Raw genomic sequence first — 23,266 nt, 5'->3', positions numbered from 1 at the left:
TTTGGGCATAGCATGGGATGCCACAAAATATTAGCACTGTTAGGTGCGCAAACATCTACATGATTCAAAGATAAACCCAGAGATTTCAAATAGGAAATCAGAGTGTTGTGGTCTTTCTGAGTTCTCTGCAACAGAAAAATTGCCTATTATTTTTCCGTAGTCAAAATGCAAGGGAAAGCTAACAGTCAGCATTTTCTGAGGGATACTTTGAGTCTGAAAAGGTTGAGAGCCATGATGTTAAGCAGCACATTAAGCACTACTCTGAAATGCTGCTCACTCCTGTGTAACGGAGACAATTATCAGCCTTTTGTTCCTTCTTGTTGTTTTTTTTCCAGGAAGCAACTGAGTTTTTTAACATCCAAGGAGTTAACAACCCAGCCATCTATTTGCGCAAAGCACTGGACTATGACAAAAATAAATTTATGCAGTTAGTCTTGCTTGCGAGGGTAAGTTCTTTCAACAAGAAAAATCCTCACATTTCCTGCCACAGCTGCTGCTGGCTACATCTTCCATTCAGCAATATCTGCTGTCATTGTCTGTCTGTCATGGGGTACTGGGCTGGGACTTCTGCTGACATAAGCAGATTTCAGTAGATTTACACTGTTGTAGTAACAATGCTATACTTCAGCTAAGGATCTGGGCTGCCTGATTTTGCATTGTGGGGAGGGGGAGTTCCATGTTGGAAAAATGCCTTGCTGCTAACAGGAACATTCTTCCTTTCTTTTGTGTACAGGACAGGGCTCCTGGCAGTGCAGATACTAATACAGCCAATGCAACAATCAACATAAATATCCAACAGGCTGACACTAAACCTCCCTGGTTTCTGCCATGTAAACCTGTGGCTATGAGCAATAAAGTTTGTTTAAACACTGGTTACGCTGGAAGAATCAACATCTCAGAGCAAACGGTATGCCACTTACACAGGAGCTTCTGCTTTCAGCCTGTATGTTGGGACTGGTCTTCAGCCCTGGAAACATGTTTAAAGCTAAGTTAAAGAACAGACCTTGGGAACATTTCTCATGGTGATAGAACCTAAGCTTTAAGTGAACCCTCTAGCCTTAGAGGTTTCCTAGGAAAGCTTGAAATCTGAACCTACTACAGATCAAAGCCACAATAGCTCCCTGAGCCTGCAGGCAATGTTCAGCCGATTGATGAAAAGCCATAGAGAAAAAGGGAAAGCCAATCTGTCTCATGTCTATCATCATAGCAGGCCAGGCCCACTGTTTAGTGGAGGTAACTTGTCATGATATGGAGGGCCTCCAGCCACCATTACCACCCTTCTTCCCTCCCATCCAAGTTTACCTTCTGCTGAGGTGTGAGCCTTAGGGACAGCTGGGGGATTGAATTGTTTTACTCAATCCAGCCCTGGATATGGTGACCCTTCTTTGAAAAGCTGTTTTTCAGCTGAGGGCAGATGTTTTCCCACACATCATGGATGTGGTCTGCACACAACAAGGTCACCACTGCACTGCACCAGCACTGTTTAAGTATGTAACGCGGTATTGCCATAAGAAAAGGAGAGAAGTGTGTTAAGCACAGTGATCGCGTGGTTCTGCATTCCACAAAAAGTGATCCAGAACCCTTTGGAAATGCAGGATTAGAACTGCAAGCTCTGCTTTCTCCTGGCCACCAGGAGCCACCATCTGACTTGATGATGAATGAGGAGACCAGATGCTTTGTGGCATTTGTCCATTTCTAGTCTGTGGTCTTTGGAGACTTCATCTTCCCCCCAAGATGGAAATCCTAAGTAAAAGGGTATAAGGAAAATATTGTTGTCAAAGACAACCATTGCAGACTTCCCTGTTCAGCGGGACAGAATATATGCATCAGCTTTTTGAACAAGAAAGGTAGGACTAGACTGGTGTAACTGAACAGGAAATTCCCCCCTAGGGTGGATGCCTAATACAACCTCTACTGCTCAATCACAAACAGGCTTTTGACTTCCATTATAGATGAGGATGTTGCTCTGGGTGTTGAGTTAACATCAGCCCATTGAGACCAGCAATTCACAACAAAGCATTGTGTTGCTTTTCTTTGCTTCTGAAAAATGCCTAGAACAAGGAAGAAGCTGTACAAAACTGAATCCTGTTCTTTATTATCTCTGTTCTCTCATGATCAACTCATAGCAGGAAATTTCAGCCTAAAAGATCTAGTATCCAAAGCTGTAGAAGAATTATAGTGTTGTCATAACCAGGATGGACCAAGGAATATGCAAGAATCAAGGATTTTGTTATCTCTTTTGTTTGACCAACCACATAGCGGGGAGAGATCTTAACTTTCTTCCCAGCTTCTTTCCTAGACTAGACAAGAGGTGTTTTGTGTCTGAAAGCTTGTTTAATGTCTCTCCTCCCAACTATATAGGTGCTCCAATAAAAGACATTGCCAAATAAATCTTGCTTCTTTCAGTTGTACAAAGTACCATTTGGATATGAAAGTTCTGCAAGCATCTGGCATTTGGGTTTTTTTAATGCAAGAGGCAAGGATTTCTTAGAGTGATATATTTTATTGGACAAGCTGCATAGTTGGGATAGAGTTAGACAGACTCAAATGCAAGATATTCTTCATTAGATCACTGATGTTATTGCAGATGGAACCTCTGAACCTGAAACCTGGACCTGTCTATGCTATCGATCCTGACTATACCTTGAATGAAAAAATAGTGTACAGCATTATTGAAGGTGAGTAGAAGTTCCTGCCTTTACAAACATTCACTTCCATTGCTCATCTTTTCAAAGCTTCCATATTTTATTTACCATCACAAGTAATAGAGAGCCATGACAATCCACCTCTATGTAAACAAAATTACTGCAATTGTTGTTATGTCATGAGAAGCCAACTGAGCTCATTACCTGCATTGCTCTAGGAGTTACACAGACACAGAGGAGGAACCTTAAAGTGCTTATGGTCCAAGCAGACAAGACAGACAATAGAGAGGAAGAGAAAGAGAAATAACTTCCTACAAACTGAAGTTATTGCAGTCTCTGTTGGAGATCCTGGTCTCTCAGATAAGACATATTTAGGACTGAATGAAAGGGGCCAACTTTTTTCATTCTAGTCACATTGATTCCATCCACCATTAGATCTGTGTGAGCCAAAAAAATTGAGACGATCATCATTTTCATTTATAGTCAAGAGTTTCATTTCTGCACCATTTTGGCATTTAAAGATTCCCTACACTGGACTTGATTTCAAGGATGAGACTTGAATATAATCACCTGATTTATGTCACCAAATAGGGCATTTTTTGGGTCAGAGTTTTTAAAAAAAGAAAGATCAGTTGATTGACAATTACAGTTAATGAGCTGCCAGTTCAGGCAGATGGGACAGATTGTTAGTTCTCTAGTCATCTTTACTTCTGAAGGTCACTGAAATAGTTGCAATAAAGGAAGGAGGAAACACTGAACAATGCAACTGAGTGGAGTATGAATATGCTTTAATTCCTTTCTGTAAGTAGAAGAATGGCCATGTGGTTAACATGCTACATTGGGAACTTGAAGGCCTGTGTTCTATTCCTGGCTCAGTTCCATATACTTCCTTTATGGTCCTAGGCATGGCACTTATTCTCATTTTGAAGATGGGCAATAGTGGCACAGAGATTAAGTTTTCTTTGACTATTTCTTTTTAGCTTACAAATTCTTAGAGGCAGGGTCTGGGTCTTACTAGGCATAAGAGCAAAGCCTTTCACCATGGGGCTCAGATGTCACTTGGAGATTCCAGGTACAATAAATAAGAAATGTTATTCCGTGACTTCTGATGGTTGTGTCTTCTTCGTTCAGACCATGGTTTGGAAAGTTCAAACATCCTGCAAGTTCTAAAGTGGTATGGCTCAAAAATATTGCTACCTTTATAGATTCTAAAACTATTGGCACCTAGTAACAAAACCCAAGCAGGATATACCTAACTTGAGCACTGTAAGAAGGATTTTGAACATGTGGAAGTTTCTCCTCAGAAAGATTCCTGTATTCTTGAGGTGCTGGCCATTCAGAATTTACTTTGGTAGTTATATGATGCAGTTACAGGGAGGAGGCTTAGCACTGAGCAATTCTTTTAGGCTAATGACTAGAGACTAACACTGAACAAGAAGCACTTAGGGTTAAACACTCCTAACAGCATCTAGGTCTGTGATTCAGTAAGAACAGGCTATGCTGGCATAAGTATATTAGACTTAATCATGGCTGCTTTTGGAAAGGATGCACTATTGTAAAGAATAATGCATATTGCTAATAGCAGTGAAGCACGTATGTAGCATACTTCTTTCAGGTTGACTGAGTTACCTAACGCAGTTGAACAGGTTACAGTGAAAATAAACACATTCCTTGCCTGTTCAAGACAGGTATTTGTGTAAGAAAAGCTATCCTTGCTTTTGGAATTCACCAATGCACTTCTTTACAAGTAGAGTGCCAAGGGTTTGGAACAGGCTCCCCCCAGAAGAGGTACAGTCGACTGTCCACCCTGGTGATCTTCAAAAAATGTCTTGACTCCCATATTGCTGGGAACATTTCATCCTAGCAGTCTTTCCTGCCCACGTGCAGGGGGTCTGGACCCAATGATCTGTAAGGTCCCTTCCAGCCCGTAACAACTATGAAACTTCCTCTAGTTAGGCTCACAGGCATCTTTCTGCTGTTCTCAGGATACTGGGTTTTTTTGTCGAGTTAGTACTACCTCCATAGACTACACATCCAGTCGTCAAAGCTGACAGCCGGACAAGGTCAACAACAGTACTGCATGAGATATAATATTTCTGATGTGCAAAAACACGAGTCACACCAAAAGCTCAAGATATCTTATTAAATGCATTTCATAAACAATTCTAGTCCTAACTAGTCTTCCCATTTCTTTAGGAAACACGAATGATGTATTCTTATTGAATTCTGATACGGGGAACCTAACTATGAACAAAGCAGTGAATACACCAGAAACATTTATTTTGCATGTCATGGTAAGTCTCCTGACATCCCAGAACCCCAAGGCTTAGTTCCAGTATTCCTGGCCTTGTAGAAGATAACAAGCTCAATGGGTGAAGAATAAAGGAAACTGTAGCATTAGACTTGGGTCACAAACCTCAGTAAAAACCACACATATTTCTCTTGAGATGCCCAAACATGACATACCCCTGGAAGCTGGGACTAGTTCTGCAGTGCTCCATAAGCAAAATTCCTGCTACAAGCAGGGAGAATTTTGACCTGTATTAAGATAGCTGACTTGTGTCATCAGAAAAGGATTTCTTGAGAAGCTATAATTGAAGTACCACCTATTTGTATTTTAATCTATTTGAAAGTGGTACTAAAAATGGTCAGAGATCTATCCTCTGTTATCTCTAAACTAATGATGTTGGATGCCAGGGAGGATAATGGACAGGTGATAGATTACTCTAGATATACCCTGTTCAACGTATGCCCTCTAAAGCTTTGGTGTCAAACTCACCGTGTGCCCTGGGCAGATCAGGACCATAGGACTCCTTGCAGGTCTGATTCAGACTGGAGCATGTTGAAACTGTTGCACCGGTGGTAGTTCTGGCTCTGGACCAGAACACCTGGTTCAGCTTTAGACCACAGCATACAGTGGCAGCTCCAGCTTTGACTCAGAGGACACAGCAGTGACTCCAGCCCCCAACGCATGTCCTGTGCATCAAACTGCTGCCCACTGTATGCCCCTGCTGTGGTGGCAGCTCTAGCTCCAGCAGTGGGGGCTGGCAGCTGGGGAGATAGGGCTGCAGCAGTGGTGACTGGTGAAGTGACCAGAGGGTGACAGGGGCTGCATCTCCTGTCCCTGACAGCCATTCTGCGACAGGCCACATTTCCCAGCAACACTGGTAGTCTGACAGACCAAACAGAATGGCTCCATGGCCCGCATGTTTCACACCCCTGCTCTAAAGTATCCACTCCTGTCACTGCTGGACACAAGATACTGAGCTAGATGGACCATTGGTCTGAGCAGTCTGGCACTTATGTTCTTAAAATGATGTGGGACTTGGGTATCATCATCATCATCATCATCTGCATCAAAGCAACTGTATAATCACCTCCTACAGAAAAGCTCCTAGAGAGTTAAGAGCATCAAGACATTTCTTTCCCAAACAATGTATGCGCAAAGCTCTAAAGAACCAAGCAGCAAATGGAGGAGCTTGTTTGCAGTACACAACACAGTTGCATGTGTTGGTTCAGAGTATCTGGCTCTACTAAGTCTTGGTGCACTTTGCCCTGAAAAGTTTCAAAGCACTTCACAGATAGAAACTGTAGCACGAGTGCCTCATGTCTCCAGATGATTAAACTCAGGGGAAAGTGGTGACATTAAAAGATTAATCCAGGATCACAGAGGAAGACAATGGCAAAGACAGGCCTTGAACCCAGGTGTTCTGACCATGTGTCCGTGCCCTAAATGTTAACTTATTCCCGCCTCTAACACCCCCTAACTCAAAGCTCATTGGAATCAATGGCAAGAATCCCACTGACTTCAACAGATTTTGGATCAAGTCCATCATGCCCAGGGGTAAATCCTGTGGTATGGTTATACCCTCCTTCAACTCTGTAGTACATGCGCAGTGTACTCTCTGCTTTCAAGAACCCTGATTTTGGGAACCAGTCTTGGCTGATGATCAAAGCCTCCATGCCAGTGACCTCTCCACCCCAGTCCACTTTTCAAAATCCTAGATCCACTCTGATCAGACCAAAAATAGGAATAGCTGGCATTAGTACCTCCATCTCTTTGTCTCTTTCTTTTGCAGGCCACCCAAGTCAACAGCATAGAGAAATATGCTTTAACTACTGTAGAGATCAAAGTAATTGACAAAAGTATCCACGCACCATACTTTGAGCACATGAACTACACAGGGACAGTGTCTACTGGCCTTACCCGTAACAGTCTGGTCATGGAGGCTGGAGCTCCTTCCAAACCCCTGAAGATCTTTGCAGTTGATGAAGATTTCCCTAATGTAAGGAACAAAGTGCTTAGCTTCCTTCTGTCTTTATGTTGTCTTTGGACCAGTATTAGGGAATGGGGGAACAGGATGGTAACATGCTTCCCTAGCATTTCCACTAGGAACAGAATAAGGAAACCAGTATCCATCCTACCCCTCTCATCTCTCACCAGGTATCTTCCATGGCCTAATGCTCTCACCAGTGCACCCACATGATTCAACTCAGTGGGCGTGTCTATACATGATTTAACTGGCTTAAATTTGCTGCACAGTAAATTACTACTCAGTAAGCGGGAATAGGCTGGTGTCTACACATGCAGGCAACCTGGGAATAAATTTAGTCCTAGGTAAGAGCAGCCTGCCATGTGCCCCTGTGGCCACTGTGGGGACCTCCAGCTTCCAGCCACATGGCTGCTAGCACTTGGGACTAACTTTAGTCCCAAGTTGAAGCCAGGAGAGGCAGCCAGCCATGAGCCCTGGGGCTGGGCTCAGGCCAGCCCCCTAGTGGCTGGGTAGACGCAGCAGGGAGGCCCCCTGGGTTACTGCACAGTAACGCATCTACGTGTGCATCACTGTGCAGTAACTAATCAGGCATAAATTGATACCTGCATTATGCAAGTATCAAATTTACACTCAAGTCAGAGTAAGTCACCATATTTACTGTGCGATACAGGTGTACATGTGTAGGTGCATGTCCATACTGCAATGTAATGTAATGTAATGTCAGTTACTGCACAGTAAATGTGCATGTGTACTGCCCAGTGATGCTGAACTGATGTTAGTGTTCTCTGAACTCTGGTAGGAATAGTTATAACCACATTCAGAAGAGTCTTCAACAGGAGGTTTTCCATTAACTTAAATGGGAACATCATCAGGCCTGTAGAAGGCAGGTGATGCCATCTACTCTGGTAGCAAAGCCCAGAAAGCCAAAGTCTGAACCTGCTAGTTTTCTAGTCTTGCTGCAAGATGCGTTGTTTACATAGACATTTCAGGAGGGCTCAATTTGAGAGGTATGCTCTTGATAGGAGCCTGTGGCAGGAGCAATGGCATGGCAATCTATTTGTTATTTAGGTTAAAAAAAAAATTGCCAATTACAACTGGTGTAAGGGCATCCAGAACACAGTGTGCAACCTAACAGTGCCATTTTGTACAGACAGAGGGGAAATACACCTCAATAGGGAAGCCCATCTCAAGGTTCATGGCACCACCCTTGCCCTACTCATGCCATCAAAATAAAACTTAAGTGGTAAAATTTATGCTGGCCTTCAGCACCGAAACAGTGTTGACCCTGGCCAATAATTACAGAACCCCTGGCCATTTATGTGTAGGCAAAGGTTTGCAATGGCATGAATGACATCTGACTTAGGACTCTTCCATAACTTGAAACCAAAACACTTATGAGTTTGAGGGCATGGAGTATCTAATATTTTTAGCACTTTATATCCATCTCCATTTTAACAACATCAAGGCTAGATACAGACAGTCAAAAAGCCTGAGGCTGAATAGGTTCAGTCTTCGCAGGTTTGTCTAAGATGCACAGATTAAATTGAAATAGAAATGAGCAGACATTTACCTCTAAATCAGGAAATGCAGTCATATGCCTGCAGTGGCTCAAACCAGAAGCTAGGGGGTGCTAGAACATGGATCTCTGGCTGAGTGTTCACTTCTTCCTGCTGCCCCTGAGGTCTCTGGGATTTGCAATCCAGAATTACAGCAGCAGGACTCTACAGGGTTGCTTGTCACTTCCTGTTCCTCCTTCCAGGTGCCTCTAGGATTTGTAGTCCACAGTTGCAGCAGCAGTAAGTTTGAGTGGGGGAAGGGGTGTTTAACCTCCCTCCCTGGCCCCAGATCCCAGTTGGGGTTTGCTTTTGGGGTGGGCAGTCCCCCCCCATCCCATAGACTGGGCTGCATTCTCAGCCAGGCTGCCCCCTCTACTCCCTTGTCAGCCAGCCCTCACTGCTCCAGCTAGGGATCAGAAGTACAGGGCCAGCCCTGCTCTCTGGAGCAGGCAGCACAGCCCAACCCAGGGCTGGAAAGCATGTTGGGATGCTGGGGGATTCTGATTTAACTTGAACTAGGAAGGGATCTGGGACAGAAGTTTCATAAACCAGTTTGATTCAAATCAGTTAAATCTGACACTACTGTAACCCGGGCAGTACTCCAAGAGGTACCCTGTCTCCAGTTGAAGGGATCAAAACAGGTGCACAAGTGCTGTGGGAGGTGTAGGGACTCTCTTCCCCCTATAGAGCAGAGCCAGACTACCAATGGGTCCTCCAATCATCTTTGCTCTTTCAAAACCCCTGGGCTAGGTCACTGCCAGCTAGCCCGTTACACTACATTCAACCAGGATTATCTTAAACCAGTTTCAGCCATTTTTAAACTGGTTTATGTGCACTGAGCTTCTGTTCTGTTGCAGGTTTAAACCAGTTTGTGATTACTTAAACTGGTTTATGTGTGATTTCTGTCCCCAGCTCAAAGGTTTGCTCCTGGCTTCAGCTTTGCAAACAGGTTGTTATGGACAAATGCATGAATGCAATTTACAACTTCATTTATCTGCCTTTTCAGAAAATCAATCCTCACATCACTTACAGCATTCAAAACAGCAGTGATTTCACAGTAACCCAAGATGGACTTCTTCTGACAAACACTGTCTTGTCTTCAGCCATGAAAATAACCATGCTGGTATGTTAGCTTTTCTGATACCATATTTACTTGAATACTTTCCCCAGAACATCAGCCCCAAATTGAGGTGTGTCTCTTGTAAAGAAGCTAATTTCTGCATGAGATAAGAAGCATAGGGTGCCTGGGCTATAATGGGTGCCTGGGCTCTGTTGATCTCTGTGGCTGAAGAGGAGGAGGGGTAGAGTGCCATTTGCAATGTCAGAGTTCATTTTAGCCCTTTCACAATGACTCCTGAATTAGCAGTAGCTTTTGGCTGAGCAGTCAAAAGCTGCTGCCAATTTGGCAGTGGTGTGAGGGGGTTAAAAGTAGCTTTAGCTGAACAGTAATGGTCAGGATTCAGCCTTGTGGTGAGGATTCCCTGAGGGCAGGATTCTGCCATGGCTGGAAAAAGTATTTCTTTCTTCATTCTGACTTCTCAAAACAAGCTCCTCATCTTAGTTGGGGGGGCATGTGGTATAGGAGAAAATACAGGTATTATTGTGAGGAAAAGGAATGGAAGATGGCATTACTATTACAGGAGGACACAGGGGAGTAGGTTCATGATAAAGAGAAGCTCCACCCTAGAGAATTTAGAGTATAACATATGACAAATGTTGACAAGTTGTGTGGGTGAAAGGGGCAAAGACGAGAACAGTGGAGTGATGATAGGACTAATGTAACAGAGAAAATAATGAAATACAGGACTGCATACCTGAGCCACCTGGGAAATGAGTCTCAAATATATCAGTGGCTGTAATGAATATGGTCCTTGAATTTTGGGATCCTCTGATACTGCCTTTGACTTTTCATGCTCAAATATGGAAGAAATAATTTCTCCCTTTGAGTTGTCTTGGGCAGTAGGTGAAAGAGCCTCTTTGGCTGTGTTGTCCTTCCTCCTGACAATGCCAGATTTATGACTGAAATATAGAAGAGTGTTTAATGTACAGGAGTGGAACTCAGGAGATGTTCAAAGATTTAATGAAGGTAGTAAGCAGCTAAATCATCTCCTTCTCATGTCTATACAGGCAATGGCTATTGACTCAACAAGTCTCCAGGAGGCAAGCACTATTGTTACCGTAGAAGTCATACCTCCCAAAGGTGCGTTGGCCATCTTATTGCCTTATAGTTCAGAGAAGGAACTGAAGTTCTTTTATATTGCCCTCATGATCTAGAGAACACAAGCCTCACATTATTGCCCTCATGATCTAGAGAACACAAGCCTCACATTGTTGATTATGGGCCCAATCCAAAAACTCACTGATATCCATGAGAAGTACTATCCTCCAGCTGGGTTGCAATAAAGCACTCCAAGTATGTGTAGTCACTTCATGGCTTAAGAGGCCATTGTGTAACTCTCCCTCATGAAGTGCCATGGACTTACTTTCTGCTGTTCACTTCTTATGTCCAAAGCTCTTTTAACCATATGGCCAAAACTGGGATGCTTTTGTGCTTCATTTTATCAGTTGGGGTTTGGCTAGGTTGTCAAATTTTGGCACAAAATACGAGGCTTGCTTAAAGTTTGCATAAAATGGAGCAGAAACTGCAGCAATTCTCTTTAAAAAGAGAGGGGAGCCAGTAGGTCCTGGCATGTGATGTTTCACCATCCTTCAAGCAACCTCCTGTTGAGGTCAAAGTAGACATTCCCAAAACTTTTGCCTCTGAATGTTGAGTTCTAACCCATGGGGAATAGGATAGCCACAGTGTTATGCATAGGACTGTTCATGTAGCTCTACCAGGACCAGCTAGTTTTTATTTTCCATGTTCATCAACAATTGTTATTAGATGGAACTGATGAGTCAAGCAGATCTAAAGCTTGCTAAGTGTATTCCATTTTGAATGAAGACAGACTGACATTACACATTAAACATAATAGAGTAGGTGGGAAGCCTGAACCACTTTTCTTTGAAGCTTGCTTGGTTTGTACCCTACATCTTACAGAATGTTGTGCTCAGTATCCTCACTCCTTGGATGCCATCAGCAAAGTGATAATTAAAACTTGCATCAAATGATATGATGGGCCAAGTGTTCACAAGGGTCCCTGAATGCATTCATAATATCTGAGGGCCACCTACTCCCCTGGGCAAAAATGAACAGCAGGTTGTGTCATCGCCACCTGTCTTTTTTCTACTCTGTTCAGTTGAATAAAATGCTTTATTGACATTGTCAAAAGTTAAAAAAGAGAGGGTAGCACTGGACCATTGTAGATAAAAATTGACTAATGTCAAGGCCTGGTGTACCTGTTGGGTCTCCAGGTACAACTCTGCCTACCACTACCACTACCACCACCACTGCTGGGACAGGATCTACCGCTACCACCACTGCTGGGACAGGCCCCACCACTACCACCACTGCCGGGACAGGATCTACCACTACCACCACTGCTGGGACAGGCCCCACCACTACCACCACTGCCGGGACAGGATCTACCACTACCACCACTGCTGGGACAGGCCCCACCACTACCACCACTGCCGGGACAGGATCTACCACTACCACCACTGCTGGGACAGGCCCCACCACTACCACCACTGCCGGGACAGGATCTACCACTACCACCACTGCTGGGACAGGCCCCACCACTACCACCACTGCCGGGACAGGATCTACCACTACCACCACTGCCGGGACAGGATCTACCACTACCACCACTGCTGGGACGGGATCTTCCACTACTTCAAAGCATCCTGGTTCATCATCAGCTTTGCCACCTAAAGTAACAACCACAACCTCTGGGGCTAATTCAGGACCAACACAGCGAACCACTTCTTCAGTAAGCAAGACAGTCAACACTGCCAACATATCTGGCCCCACTGGAAAGCCTACACCAGGTACTGCCTCAGGTCCAGTTACCCATCCTGCCACCACAAAGCCTTCCATCATACATTCCACCAAGATTCCCACAGGGCCTTCAGAATTGGGCACCACTGATCCCATCCTATCAGGAACAAGCCCAGCAGGTGGTGGAGTCGTGCAACCCACTGCTTTGACACCTTCTCAGACTGGTGGGCCTGGCCCTCAGCCTACACTAACTGCTGAAGCAAGTGGACCTCCAGGGCCATCAGACCCCATGACCCCTCAAACATCCTTCACAAAGAGTCATCAGCCAGGTAGATCAGTGTGTGTGTATGCTACCCAGAATCACAACTTCTTTCCCATCTTTGCATTCGATAAATTCAGTTTAATTCTTGCAGGACAATTGGGGTAAATTGCTTTTTAATGTTCAACTAAAATCCCACGGGGGCTCATACAGGAGATAGCAGCTGCTTTTTTCCTTTTCATTTCCTTTTCTAAAAATCTTCCAGCTTTTTCCTATGCTGTTCAACAGCTACTAGTTTCTGCTGCATTTCAGTGCTGGGTAAGTGTAGCTTGGAAAATGCCTTTCTTTTGAATGAAATCTGTTAAATAGGGCAGTTTGCAGAAACCCACTGGTGACATGCTCAGACAGCTAGCCCAGGCTAAAGTCCACTGCACTGTGTTTTCATGTGCATGGCTAGATTAAAGCTACCTTAGGTATGTATACAAGAGCTACCCATAATCAGACATGCCCAGAGTCAGAGTTACAATCTGATCCTACGTGTTGCTGTGACATTGCTTGACTTTTTCCCAGAGACATGCAATACCACAATCACTTCTTACTACGATCATTATCTGTTAGAGCTGTTTGAAAAACTGTTAACATTTTTCCATGAAATTCCATTGGTTCCCTATTACAACAATCCCACTATAGAATTGATCAGACTGTGGCTTCTTGACAATTCAGTGTTTGCTTCCTACCGCAGAATGTCCTTCTGGGAACAGGCGATGGCAGGGCGTGGCATTCAGAGCTGAGAACTCTCAGGTTATGCCCATCTTTGCTGAAGCCTATTTGCAGCTAGATAAGTGCAAGAACATCACATTTTTACCATGATCACCAGAGTATGTCACAGTTACTATAATGCAGCTAATTCTGAGTTAATTCTGCAGTTATGGAATATTGTGAAAGCTTTAACGTGAGTTACTGTACAGTTTCCATTCTCTCTAAAAGGTCAATGATGGGTCCAAACCCAAAATCACATATTCAAGATGCCCTATCTTTGGGTAGATTCAGACCTAGATCTAGACACCATGTGTGGTCCCACATCTTTTTGATGGGCTGAACCAAAAAACTTGATAGGGAAAACCTGAAGTTTAAGAAATTCTGCTCAGACTATGAATCCCAACTGTACTTTGAGACTGTCTCTAAAGCAATGCTTCTACATATAGCAGATTTACCTACACACTGCTGGATATAACATGAGAGGGCTGTGTTTTGAAAACAAATGTTGCTTTTTCTTTAGGAACTATGTATGGAGACATGAGTGGATCAAGGGTTTTGAAAAGGGGGTTAGATATTGTTTCATTAGTCCTGTAGTCATTACAGTTAAATGTACATTGCTTATGCAGATTCAGAATATGTGATCTAGCCTTCCTGAGTGCCTTGACAGTGCTAGAGCTAAAAACAGTCTGACGGGCTGTGAAATAGAGAAGAGGCATTGCCAGGAATGGCTAACAGACAGCAAAACTGCAGAAGGATAGCTTGATTAATGGAACACCAAGACCATTAAAAAGGAGAGAGGGTCATTAATATTTGTGGAGTGAAGAAGAGAGATTAGCAGGAGTCAGGTAGATTATAATGAGCCATGAAGTCAATTAACCCTCTCAGCACTGCCTGAATAGAAATGCTGCTGCCTTTCTCAGGCAATTGGTTTTAAAGTTTGGGTAGAGCAGGAATCAAAAGTGGGTGTAACTGCACCACTGCACCCCCCTGAATCCACCCCTGTATGGAGATGCTGTAAATGAGATGCTACCTGTAAAAGCAGGTAGCTTTCCAACCACAAACAGGTACTTCTAGACTCCTCCCTCTTACAAACTATGCTCTTCCCTACATTCTGTGCAGATTCCTTCAATGAGTTCCTCAGGTTTCCAATGGCTGCATTCAGATGCCATGGGCTCTTGTTTTCAGACATGCTCAACACCACTAATTCCCAGTAATTTCAAATGCACTGGGAGGTATATCACTACCTCTTGAAAGTCAGGCTTTTTCAGTTTGTATTTGATTGTCCCAAGATAGACCTTCACACCTGAAAAATGTTGTCCAACAGCATCTAAGATTGCAAACACCAAAATGGAGGCTCCCAAATTTCGATGCAGCTTTAAAACTTGGCTTTGGGTATCTAAATATCCCAAAACTCTATACCCATAACAGGACACTGAAATGGTTTTACTTGTAAACCAAAAACCTGTTGGGCTGGGATTCTTAAGTAGTAGGACCTGCACTATTTGTTTATCTATTAGAATTTATATCCTGCCCTATCCAAAAGACTCAGAATTCTGCCATACACCCACCATATCCCATAGGAGCAATTCAGCATTAGTAAAGGAGAGGAATCATTTTGGATACGTCTTCTATGTCTAATTGCTGTGATTCCTCTCTCCAAGGCTGTTTTCTGGTGTTAAAGATTTCTATGCTATGGACTTTATGTCAGTTGGTGTTTGTCCTTCATATCAGAAGAAGAGTAAAAGTTCTTAGTATATTATAATCACTTTAGGGGTGTGTAGATATATATAATCACAGGGTAAGAGATGTCAAGTTGTCTTTCATTTCTGTGAGATATACTCCATGCGCCTGATTCAAGCCCCAGTGAAGCAGCAGTATAGTGACACGGTACCAGCTGGGATACAAAGGTAGTGTCAACTTCTGGTTGTCATGCCACTGGCACAATTGGGATCACTTGGCTACCAGTGGCAGCTGGAGTTTTTTTGGCTCTTCCTAAGTTGACACCTGGGGCGGTTGCCCCAGTCATCTCCCCTTAGTTAAGCCAAGTCTTTCCACTGACTTCAGCTAGCTTGGGTTCAAGCTTTCGACATCTTTTAGTCCACAAGGAGTTAAGCAAAGAGCTTTGTATGAAGCCAGGAGTCCTCTAATTGTGATATCAAACACAATTAAGTAGTAAAATCCCATAAAAATGCCATCCCTTCTATGTCACACTGATGATAAATTGTTTGATAATATAAAAGCCAAGGACATATCCAAAGTCCATTATTACAGACATGCCAGGAAGAGCACAAACATACTTGATTAACCACACCTAGTTTTCAGTCCAGAATGACGTTGGGGAAAATGGAATAAGGAACAAAGTTCCTACTGTAAACTTTCTGGATTAATCCTTGTAAAATATAATATTGTATCTCAGTTTTGAAGTTGGTCCTGAAGCATGCAGTTTTAATATCCATTCAACTGCTGAAAGTGTAAACAATATTTAAAAAAGTCCAGGTAGTCTTCTATTTTTCCATAGGTGAAGAATATAAATATGTTATGCAGTGAAACACTGCTCAGATGTGAAAGATGAAACAGACTGAAATATACAGCTGGGTAGGAAATGGTTTTCCTAGCTTGTAAAACTTTACTACTACAAATATGTTGATGTTCTGCATCAGGAGGAAACCATGACCTTTCAAAAGTTTATGGCAAAGAGGAACACTCATCCAATATAGCTAATAGCCCTGTAGATTCTCAGTGCTCACCTGGGTTTAGAAAACTTAGGTTCAAATCTTTCCTCTACGCTTCTCCCACACCCCAAGTGAGCAAATGCCTTGTCAGCTACTGTGGGCTATGCCTCTATCACTGCCATGCTGATCCCAGGTCCACCACTGAGAAACCCTACCTACCCATTCCTGCTCCTTCTCCAAGCTAGAAGTTGGCAGAATAGATAGCTGAGAGTGGTCTGTCAGGCTTGGGCACATACAGAATGGGAACATGGGGGGCTGTTTGTTTCTTAGGTGAGGTCCTGAACTTAGCAAGGATGCAGCATAAATACAAGTTTAGTCCTTTCAGTTGAAGCTGGCCCACTTTCTATAAATAATTATATGACTTGATCCCCCACTTACCAGGTGAGTATTCTCATGATCAGGTGGTCGGGTATTGTGGGGAGAAAAGAGATTGCTCCCTCTCTCTCCTTTTTCCATCGTCCTACTAGAAACTCCATCCTAGCTTCAGGAAACCTCTCTCCAGAAAAAAAAATTGATGAAACTGGTTGGCTCCTCATTTTTGTTTTGAGGAATCAGAAATTTCTAATTGGATCCAGTTTCCTCAAAAAAATCCTGACCAGCTTTAATTATGAATATCTTAATATGATAAGCAGTGTAATTCCAGGGCCAATTCCTTGATGCTTTATTGTCATAGGGCAACCAGCAGAATGGCACAGACGTATTATGGCACTTTGGTTTATTAATAGACTGAAGGGTAGAATGAACCCTTCAGATTCACAGAGTTAACTCCAACTGACATCAATATGAAATGCACCCACCTATCAGAGAAGATAACTCTATTCAAGTTTTTATTCCCTATTTTTATATGACCCAGAGTTTCTGAACTAGAACTCTGCAATGAAGGAAACCTCACAAATAAAGGCAAAGAAAATGTTTTCATTCACAGGTGGAAACTTAGGAAGCACAGAGCACCCCACAACTCTGCCCTGAGTTATGCCTACTTGCTTATATCCATGTATTATTTGCTCATTCCATTAAACAGTTTAACCAATGGTTCTCAACCTTTTTAGACTCAAGACACCCCTTGTTAGACTCAAGACACTTCTAAGAAAATGCCAGCTCTTGGCTTCCACTCATTGTTTGACTATAGAAAAATAATAGAACAATTGTTCTGTTGCAAAGAACTCAAAAAGATCACAACAGGTCAATGGTTTTGACACTCATTCCTATTTGAAATCTGTGGGTTTATCTTGCAAATCTTGTTTGGACACCTAATAATGCTAACATCCATAGCAAGCTTGAAAGGACTTCAAGGCACCCAAGAGTGCCACAGCAACCTGGTTGAGAATCACTTCTTTAGGCAATAATAAAAGCTGGGTCTGGAATGCGAGTAACACTTGTGTTATAAATGGGTGATCTTTGCATTTTAATCATGTGAAAATTAAAATAATAAATTCCCGTCACGCTGTACCATCACAATCTAGGTATAAGCATTTTGTCTGTCTGGAATATGCCACAGACATGCCTACTTAAACAACGTTCTTTACCCCCGCCCCACCCCGCCCAGCAATCATTGGTACTCCAGCTGTCCAGTAAATATGGACCAGCTCTTGTTCCACTGACTTAAGCTTGATCCTATTCCACCCATTAGCATGCCTATTTTTATATCATGCCATCTTGTTAGCCTCAAGACAAAGTCACAGAAAGCAGAGAGAGGGAGTAGGACACACACAACTTTTGTGCTAACCATTTTTCAGAGACTTGAGTAGAGTGGAATAGGATCAAACTTGGGAGCCTAAATTTCCTGAGGCACCAAATAGGTTGAGTACTGGATTTTGTCCTCAAAGTCCAGCACTGGGATTTGTAGTTCAGAAGAGGATGCCTTGTTTTGGTTTCTTTCCTATCTCCTCCCCACCTCCCCCCCAAACATTTAAACCTAATTCAAGCCTTCCACATGCAACATTCTTATGTTGGACATTTCTTTCCCAGGATCAGGTCTGATTCACTGAAATAAGTGTTTCACCCATGTGAGTCCAAGCCTCTTTTTAACCAATTGGATGTTCTGAAGTCTCAGTGGGCATCCCCTGGAAAATCCTGTGCCTCAAGGACTGCATTGGAATACATCTTGCCAGATGAAGTGTGTCCCTCATGGCATGAGAGTCTGTTCCTTGATTTTAGAAAAGTGGTTTGAACTTTTCCCACAACTGAGTATTGCATTAAAAGCTAGTGCGTGTGTGTGTACACCTGTGCGCGCATGTGTGTGTGTGCATGCGTGCATGTGCAAACGTGCAGGTGAATGCATGCATACTATCCTTAGATGCATAATGCCCAATGTGTTTTTCTTGTAGATGTAAACAAGAAGTTGCCTGATTATAAGTACACTGCACAAGATATGGGTATTTTAGGTGGCACCTTAGCAGCGTTGCTGATCATTGCCTTATTTTTCATTGGATTCATTTTCTACAAGTTCCACAGAAATCCAGTCTCATCAATCACCAAAAGAAAAGTAAGTGGTTAATTTGTAACTCACTCATGTCAAGATTGCCATTGAGATAGGAAATAATGTCGGGGTGGGGGGTGTATGTGGACAGACCAGGGAGACAAGATATAAGCAATCTCTGATGTGCTCTGCTCGGGTGACAAAGCTGCATCATTTCAAAGGAGGCTCTGATTATGCAAGCCACAGCAATGTGAAGACAAACATGAGATACTGGGGCACGTCTATGCCCTTTCCAAATGGTTTGCAGATGTGTTAATCTTGAATATGCCCATCCACCCTTGCCAGACCTGGAAATGAGGTAATGAAACTGGTCTGAGAGTGCCTCTACTCAGACACACCAGAGACCAGATCTTAAGGGCAACAGATCTAAGGCTTCACCAACTCATTGCAGGGTTTGGTGTTTGTATATATCAGGAATAGGTAGATGAAGTATGCTTCTTGGCAGCAATCGCAGATGAGGCATGTTTCTTGGCAGCAGTTTCAGGAGAACTGCAGAAGCAGTGTACACACACTTTAAGGACCAGTGGTCACTTTTGAATACTTGGGCTTTCACCTGCTGAAGCTTTGATTATCCCTATACCTACCAAAACAAGGCTAATAGTTCTATTACGGATGGCTTCTGCTTGTTGCACTAAATTTGCTAACATTTGTAGCAAGTCTGGGGTGGAAGATACCCGAGAAGTACAAAACATGACAACATGCTTCTCACAGAGGTCCTTTGACTTCCAAGGGTGGGACTGATCAATTCATACTGAAATCCTGCAACTCAGGCAATTGCTGCAAGCATCGGAGATAAAAGGGGTTGACCCAGGTCAGTTTTCCAGAGGAATAAACACATCCCAGCAAATGCCCATGATAATCTAAAATATAGTAACAGCTACTAGACATGGGGGGTGGGGGGCGGCAGCATTGCCACCTCCCCATACATTTCTTTATGCTTCCAAGGTTTACAAGTAGGAATTGCCCCTCAAGGTCCTATCAGTGGTGGGAGGATCGTGGCCAAGACTGCGCTTGGGTTATTTCATTAGGACATGCTGAATTCCTCACAGTTATCTTTATTTGGCTGTTCTGAACCTATGGGAAAGGACAGAGCACTTGGCTCAAGATTCCTGATGTGGACAAAAAAGATTAACAAAAACAAGGAGGGAACGTTTTAGCTCAAAGTTACCACAAGGGAGGAAATGAGGCAGTCTGTCCCTTAGCTCATGTAAGTGAATGAAACTCCATTGATGTAAATGGAGCTATGCCGATATGCAATAGCTCAGGATCTTGCCTGTTCATTTCAAGCACTCATGCTTCCCCTGCTTCATCCTCTGTTCTTCTACTCATAAGACTTTCTTTCTCTTGCAGCTCCTTCAGGATTCATTTAGAAATAATGATAGCTACCAAGATGATGAAGAAAATCCTGCTAGCATCGGAGAAAGTGAGTTGTCAAGAAGTAACAGTTCTGGGAATGCTTCACCTATTCTACACAAACGCTCAGAAAGCTTCCAGCCCTTTGAAACTATGATAGCTAGCAGCCTTGGTGTTACTTCTGCCACTGTTAATGAGAAGCAGGAGGAGAAGGATAAAGCGGCACATGACACCGATAGTGAAAAAGAAGTTAAATCTATTCTCACTAAGGACAGGAAGCCAGCAGATGATGGCTACAAAGCAGTGTGGTTTAATCCAGATGCCAAGGAAGAGGTTATGGTGATCGAGGATGCCCCTGAGGAAGAGGAAGATGGCAATGATGGAGACACGAATGAAGGCAAAGAAAATTGGGATGATGATGATAATGATGATAGCAGTAACCAGGACAGTCACCCAGGTGACCCAGTGGTGTCCTTCATTCCACAGAGAGCTAGTTATGGCACACCTGATCAGGATACAACCACAGAAGGGGTAGGAGAGGACATTTCACTATAGGCTTGGCAAAGCTTGTCTTGTCCTTCTGAAGGCCATGAGCAGTTTTAAGCCACTTTTTTTTAGTGAGATCCCCCTTTTCTGAAGACTGTAAGAGATAGGATGGCTAGCAAGGGTGGATTTCATCAGTATCAGTGTAATCCCTTTCCTGCTTTGTCCCATGTAGAGTGTGAAGACCCAAGCCAGTTCAATCTCCGCAATAGCACAGTCCATAACTCTTCATTCAGTAATCCCTGCACTGAGTTCAGTTGCTTGGGGTTGAACTATAAACATCTTCCCTACAAAGGGAGACAATACTGATGTTTAAGAAAGTATCTTCTCATCCCTCATCAGACTCAGACCCATAGTATCTAGCTTCGGGGGCCAGTGTTTTATCCACTAAGCCTTCCTTCAGCCAAGGGGCCCAAAAACCACTTCTGCCCTCTAACTTCCTGAGTTGCATTTGGGATGGTGCGCTGGAAGCAATCTAACCCCACTTCTGCCTTAGTCAAAAGGATTGAGTGCGTGTGAACTTCCCATCCTTCTCCCCACATTTGAGCTCAGTCCAAGTTCATCAGTAAGACCATTCCCAAGGAAAGCTCAAAGGTTTTGGTTCAAAATAAAGCAAAGCATTTTGCATTTTTGAGGTGCCACAGGTCATTCCCAGAGAGTTTTACTTTGAAGCTCATTTGAATTCGCAATATTATTTACTGAGGCACACACAGTTATTATCCCTAAATAGCTGGCGGGTCTGAATTAGATTTGACCGTAGCTTAGTGTACTGGTACCAAGTTGGCTTTAAAAGAAGTAGCTCAGGTATTGCTAGCCATCTCATTGTGTTAACAAAGCTCTGCACAGATTAATATACCCTTCTCAGCAGGTTAACCATGGCTAACCTGATACTGGCCCTTGAGCTAACGTGCTCACGGTTATCTTGAGTAGCTCTCCATTATACATTATTCATCTCTCTGACAAACCCTGAGAAAGAACTAAGAGCCTGCAAATTTATGCAACTATCACTCTGCCCAGAGAAGCTAAGGAACCTATAACCAAGTGTAGCAGGAAAGATTATGTAGTTTCCCATTTGATAGCATGTCAGTCTGTTCCTGCTTATACCACTATTACTTGTATGCACAAACCAATATCACTTCATTGTCCTATGCCCTATTCTTTGTTTTTAGTTTCTATTAGGGATCAGGCTAGGTCTCAGTGGGTGCACTGACATATGTAATTAGAGCGCCAGAGTTTATTTCTCCTGGGCACAGTGTTTACATGTTTGCCTGGGACTACAACATGTTGAGCCAAGGCAGAGGAGCCCCAGGCTGTAAGGGGACCCAGGGAGTCAGCCCAAGGCTCCAGGTGGTGGTGCTGAGTGGTGGAGGGGCTAGCTGGGGCACAAAGGGGCTACAGTATAGGGCTAGCCAGCAGGCAGCCCCTGCACTGTAGCACCCTCCTGTCCCAGCCAGTCCTGGTCATCATCTACACATGGATTGTGGCAGCATAAATATTATTCTGCCATAAGATAGTATTAGGATAGAGATAGATAGAGATGGTACTATTCTACAGCGGAGATAATTAATTTATTGGGCCCTAATATGGGTGCATGTATAGACAGTGATGCTTTACTGCAGAGCTAATTAGTTAACTTTGCAGTAAAGCACATGTGTAATTGCACCCAGTAACACCAATGCAATATCAATGTAATTAGTCCATTCTGACATTGGTGTCATTTTAAAATCCAAAGGACCCACTCAGCCTTAGTAAGCATAAACCAAGGTCCTTATCCTGTATCTAAGCCATGCACTTTCATTTAAGTGCAAGAATATTCCTAATTAAATCACTAGGGCAGAATAAATGCCCTTAACTTTACATGCTGGGAGGCTGAATCAGCATCTTCCTTTCTGTAAAGGCCACAGGGAAAGATTAGATCTGTGAATATAAAAAGCACTTTGTCACATACTATGCTGCCTGCAAGTACAGAACAACTCTTCCTCATTAACTGTATTGTACTCGTTTTGATTTACTGGGGGCTGGAAGGAGTCTTTCCCAAAGCCACAGGGATCCCCCCAGCTCTCAAAAACCATTTCTCCTCTCTGGTACATGAATGACTTCAATGACAGTCTCTCCTGGTTATTAAAAAGAGACCTGGACCATCAATTAAGAGAAGACTCCTTGTTTTATGTTTTAGAATTTCTCTTGTTTGTTGCTCTTTGTAACCGTCACTTTAAGAAGAGTTCAATGTCCTTGTTCTCTCTAAATTATCTGTATAATAAAACCATACCACCAAGGTATGAAGCATGTACTCTTTATTTCTTGAGTATCATCTTCTTGAAACCCTGTCCCCTGTTACAAGAAAGGTTAGACTCCCACTAGCTCCAGCAGCTGCTCTTACATACTTGCAATAGCAGCCATGATCCCTTGTCCTAGGAAGTTTTCTTTGCCAACTGGGGAAGAAGTTCAGAGTAATTCTCAACGCATTCATTAAAATCAAATGGGTCACGTAAACAGCCAGAAAACAGATCTGATATCCCCTGAGGAGTAAGGGACCCAACATGGCTTACAAAGAAACATTAGCAGAACTGGGATTATTTAGGCTGGAATAGATGAGACTGAAGGGGGATTTGATAACAGTCTTCAAATACCTGAAGCCTGGTTATAAAGGCAATGGAGATATTCTATTCCCTGTGGCCACAGGGGACAGAACAAGTAAGCCTTAAATTGCAACAAGGGAAATTTAAACTGGATATTAGGAAGAACTTTTTAACTCTGATGGTGGTTATACATTGGAACATATTACC

At 43.2% G+C, this 23,266-nt stretch overlaps 1 protein-coding gene across 1 annotated transcript in view; it reads left to right on the top strand.

Annotated features, from left to right (window-relative positions):
* Positions 1-22,756, top strand: part of CDHR5 (cadherin related family member 5) — a 33,097-nt gene extending 10,341 nt beyond the window's left edge. The window contains exons 6-15 of the mRNA XM_090032394.1: positions 336-446; positions 734-907; positions 2,588-2,678; positions 4,842-4,939; positions 6,725-6,931; positions 9,482-9,598; positions 10,603-10,675; positions 11,830-12,684; positions 18,433-18,590; positions 19,935-22,756. Of these exons, the coding sequence (XP_089888520.1) occupies positions 336-446; positions 734-907; positions 2,588-2,678; positions 4,842-4,939; positions 6,725-6,931; positions 9,482-9,598; positions 10,603-10,675; positions 11,830-12,684; positions 18,433-18,590; positions 19,935-20,492 (2,442 nt within the window). The 3' untranslated portion in view covers positions 20,493-22,756. The remainder of the gene's footprint in view (positions 1-335; positions 447-733; positions 908-2,587; positions 2,679-4,841; positions 4,940-6,724; positions 6,932-9,481; positions 9,599-10,602; positions 10,676-11,829; positions 12,685-18,432; positions 18,591-19,934) is intronic.
* Positions 22,757-23,266: the final 510 nt, after the last annotated feature.

This window comes from Crocodylus siamensis, chromosome 2 (genome assembly GCF_052110815.1).
Source record: "Crocodylus siamensis isolate JL-2025a chromosome 2, ASM5211081v1, whole genome shotgun sequence".
Lineage (NCBI taxonomy): Eukaryota > Metazoa > Chordata > Crocodylia > Crocodylidae > Crocodylus > Crocodylus siamensis.
The sequence above is the reverse complement of the archived record's forward strand: the minus strand, read 5'-3'. Positions and strand labels throughout refer to the sequence as shown.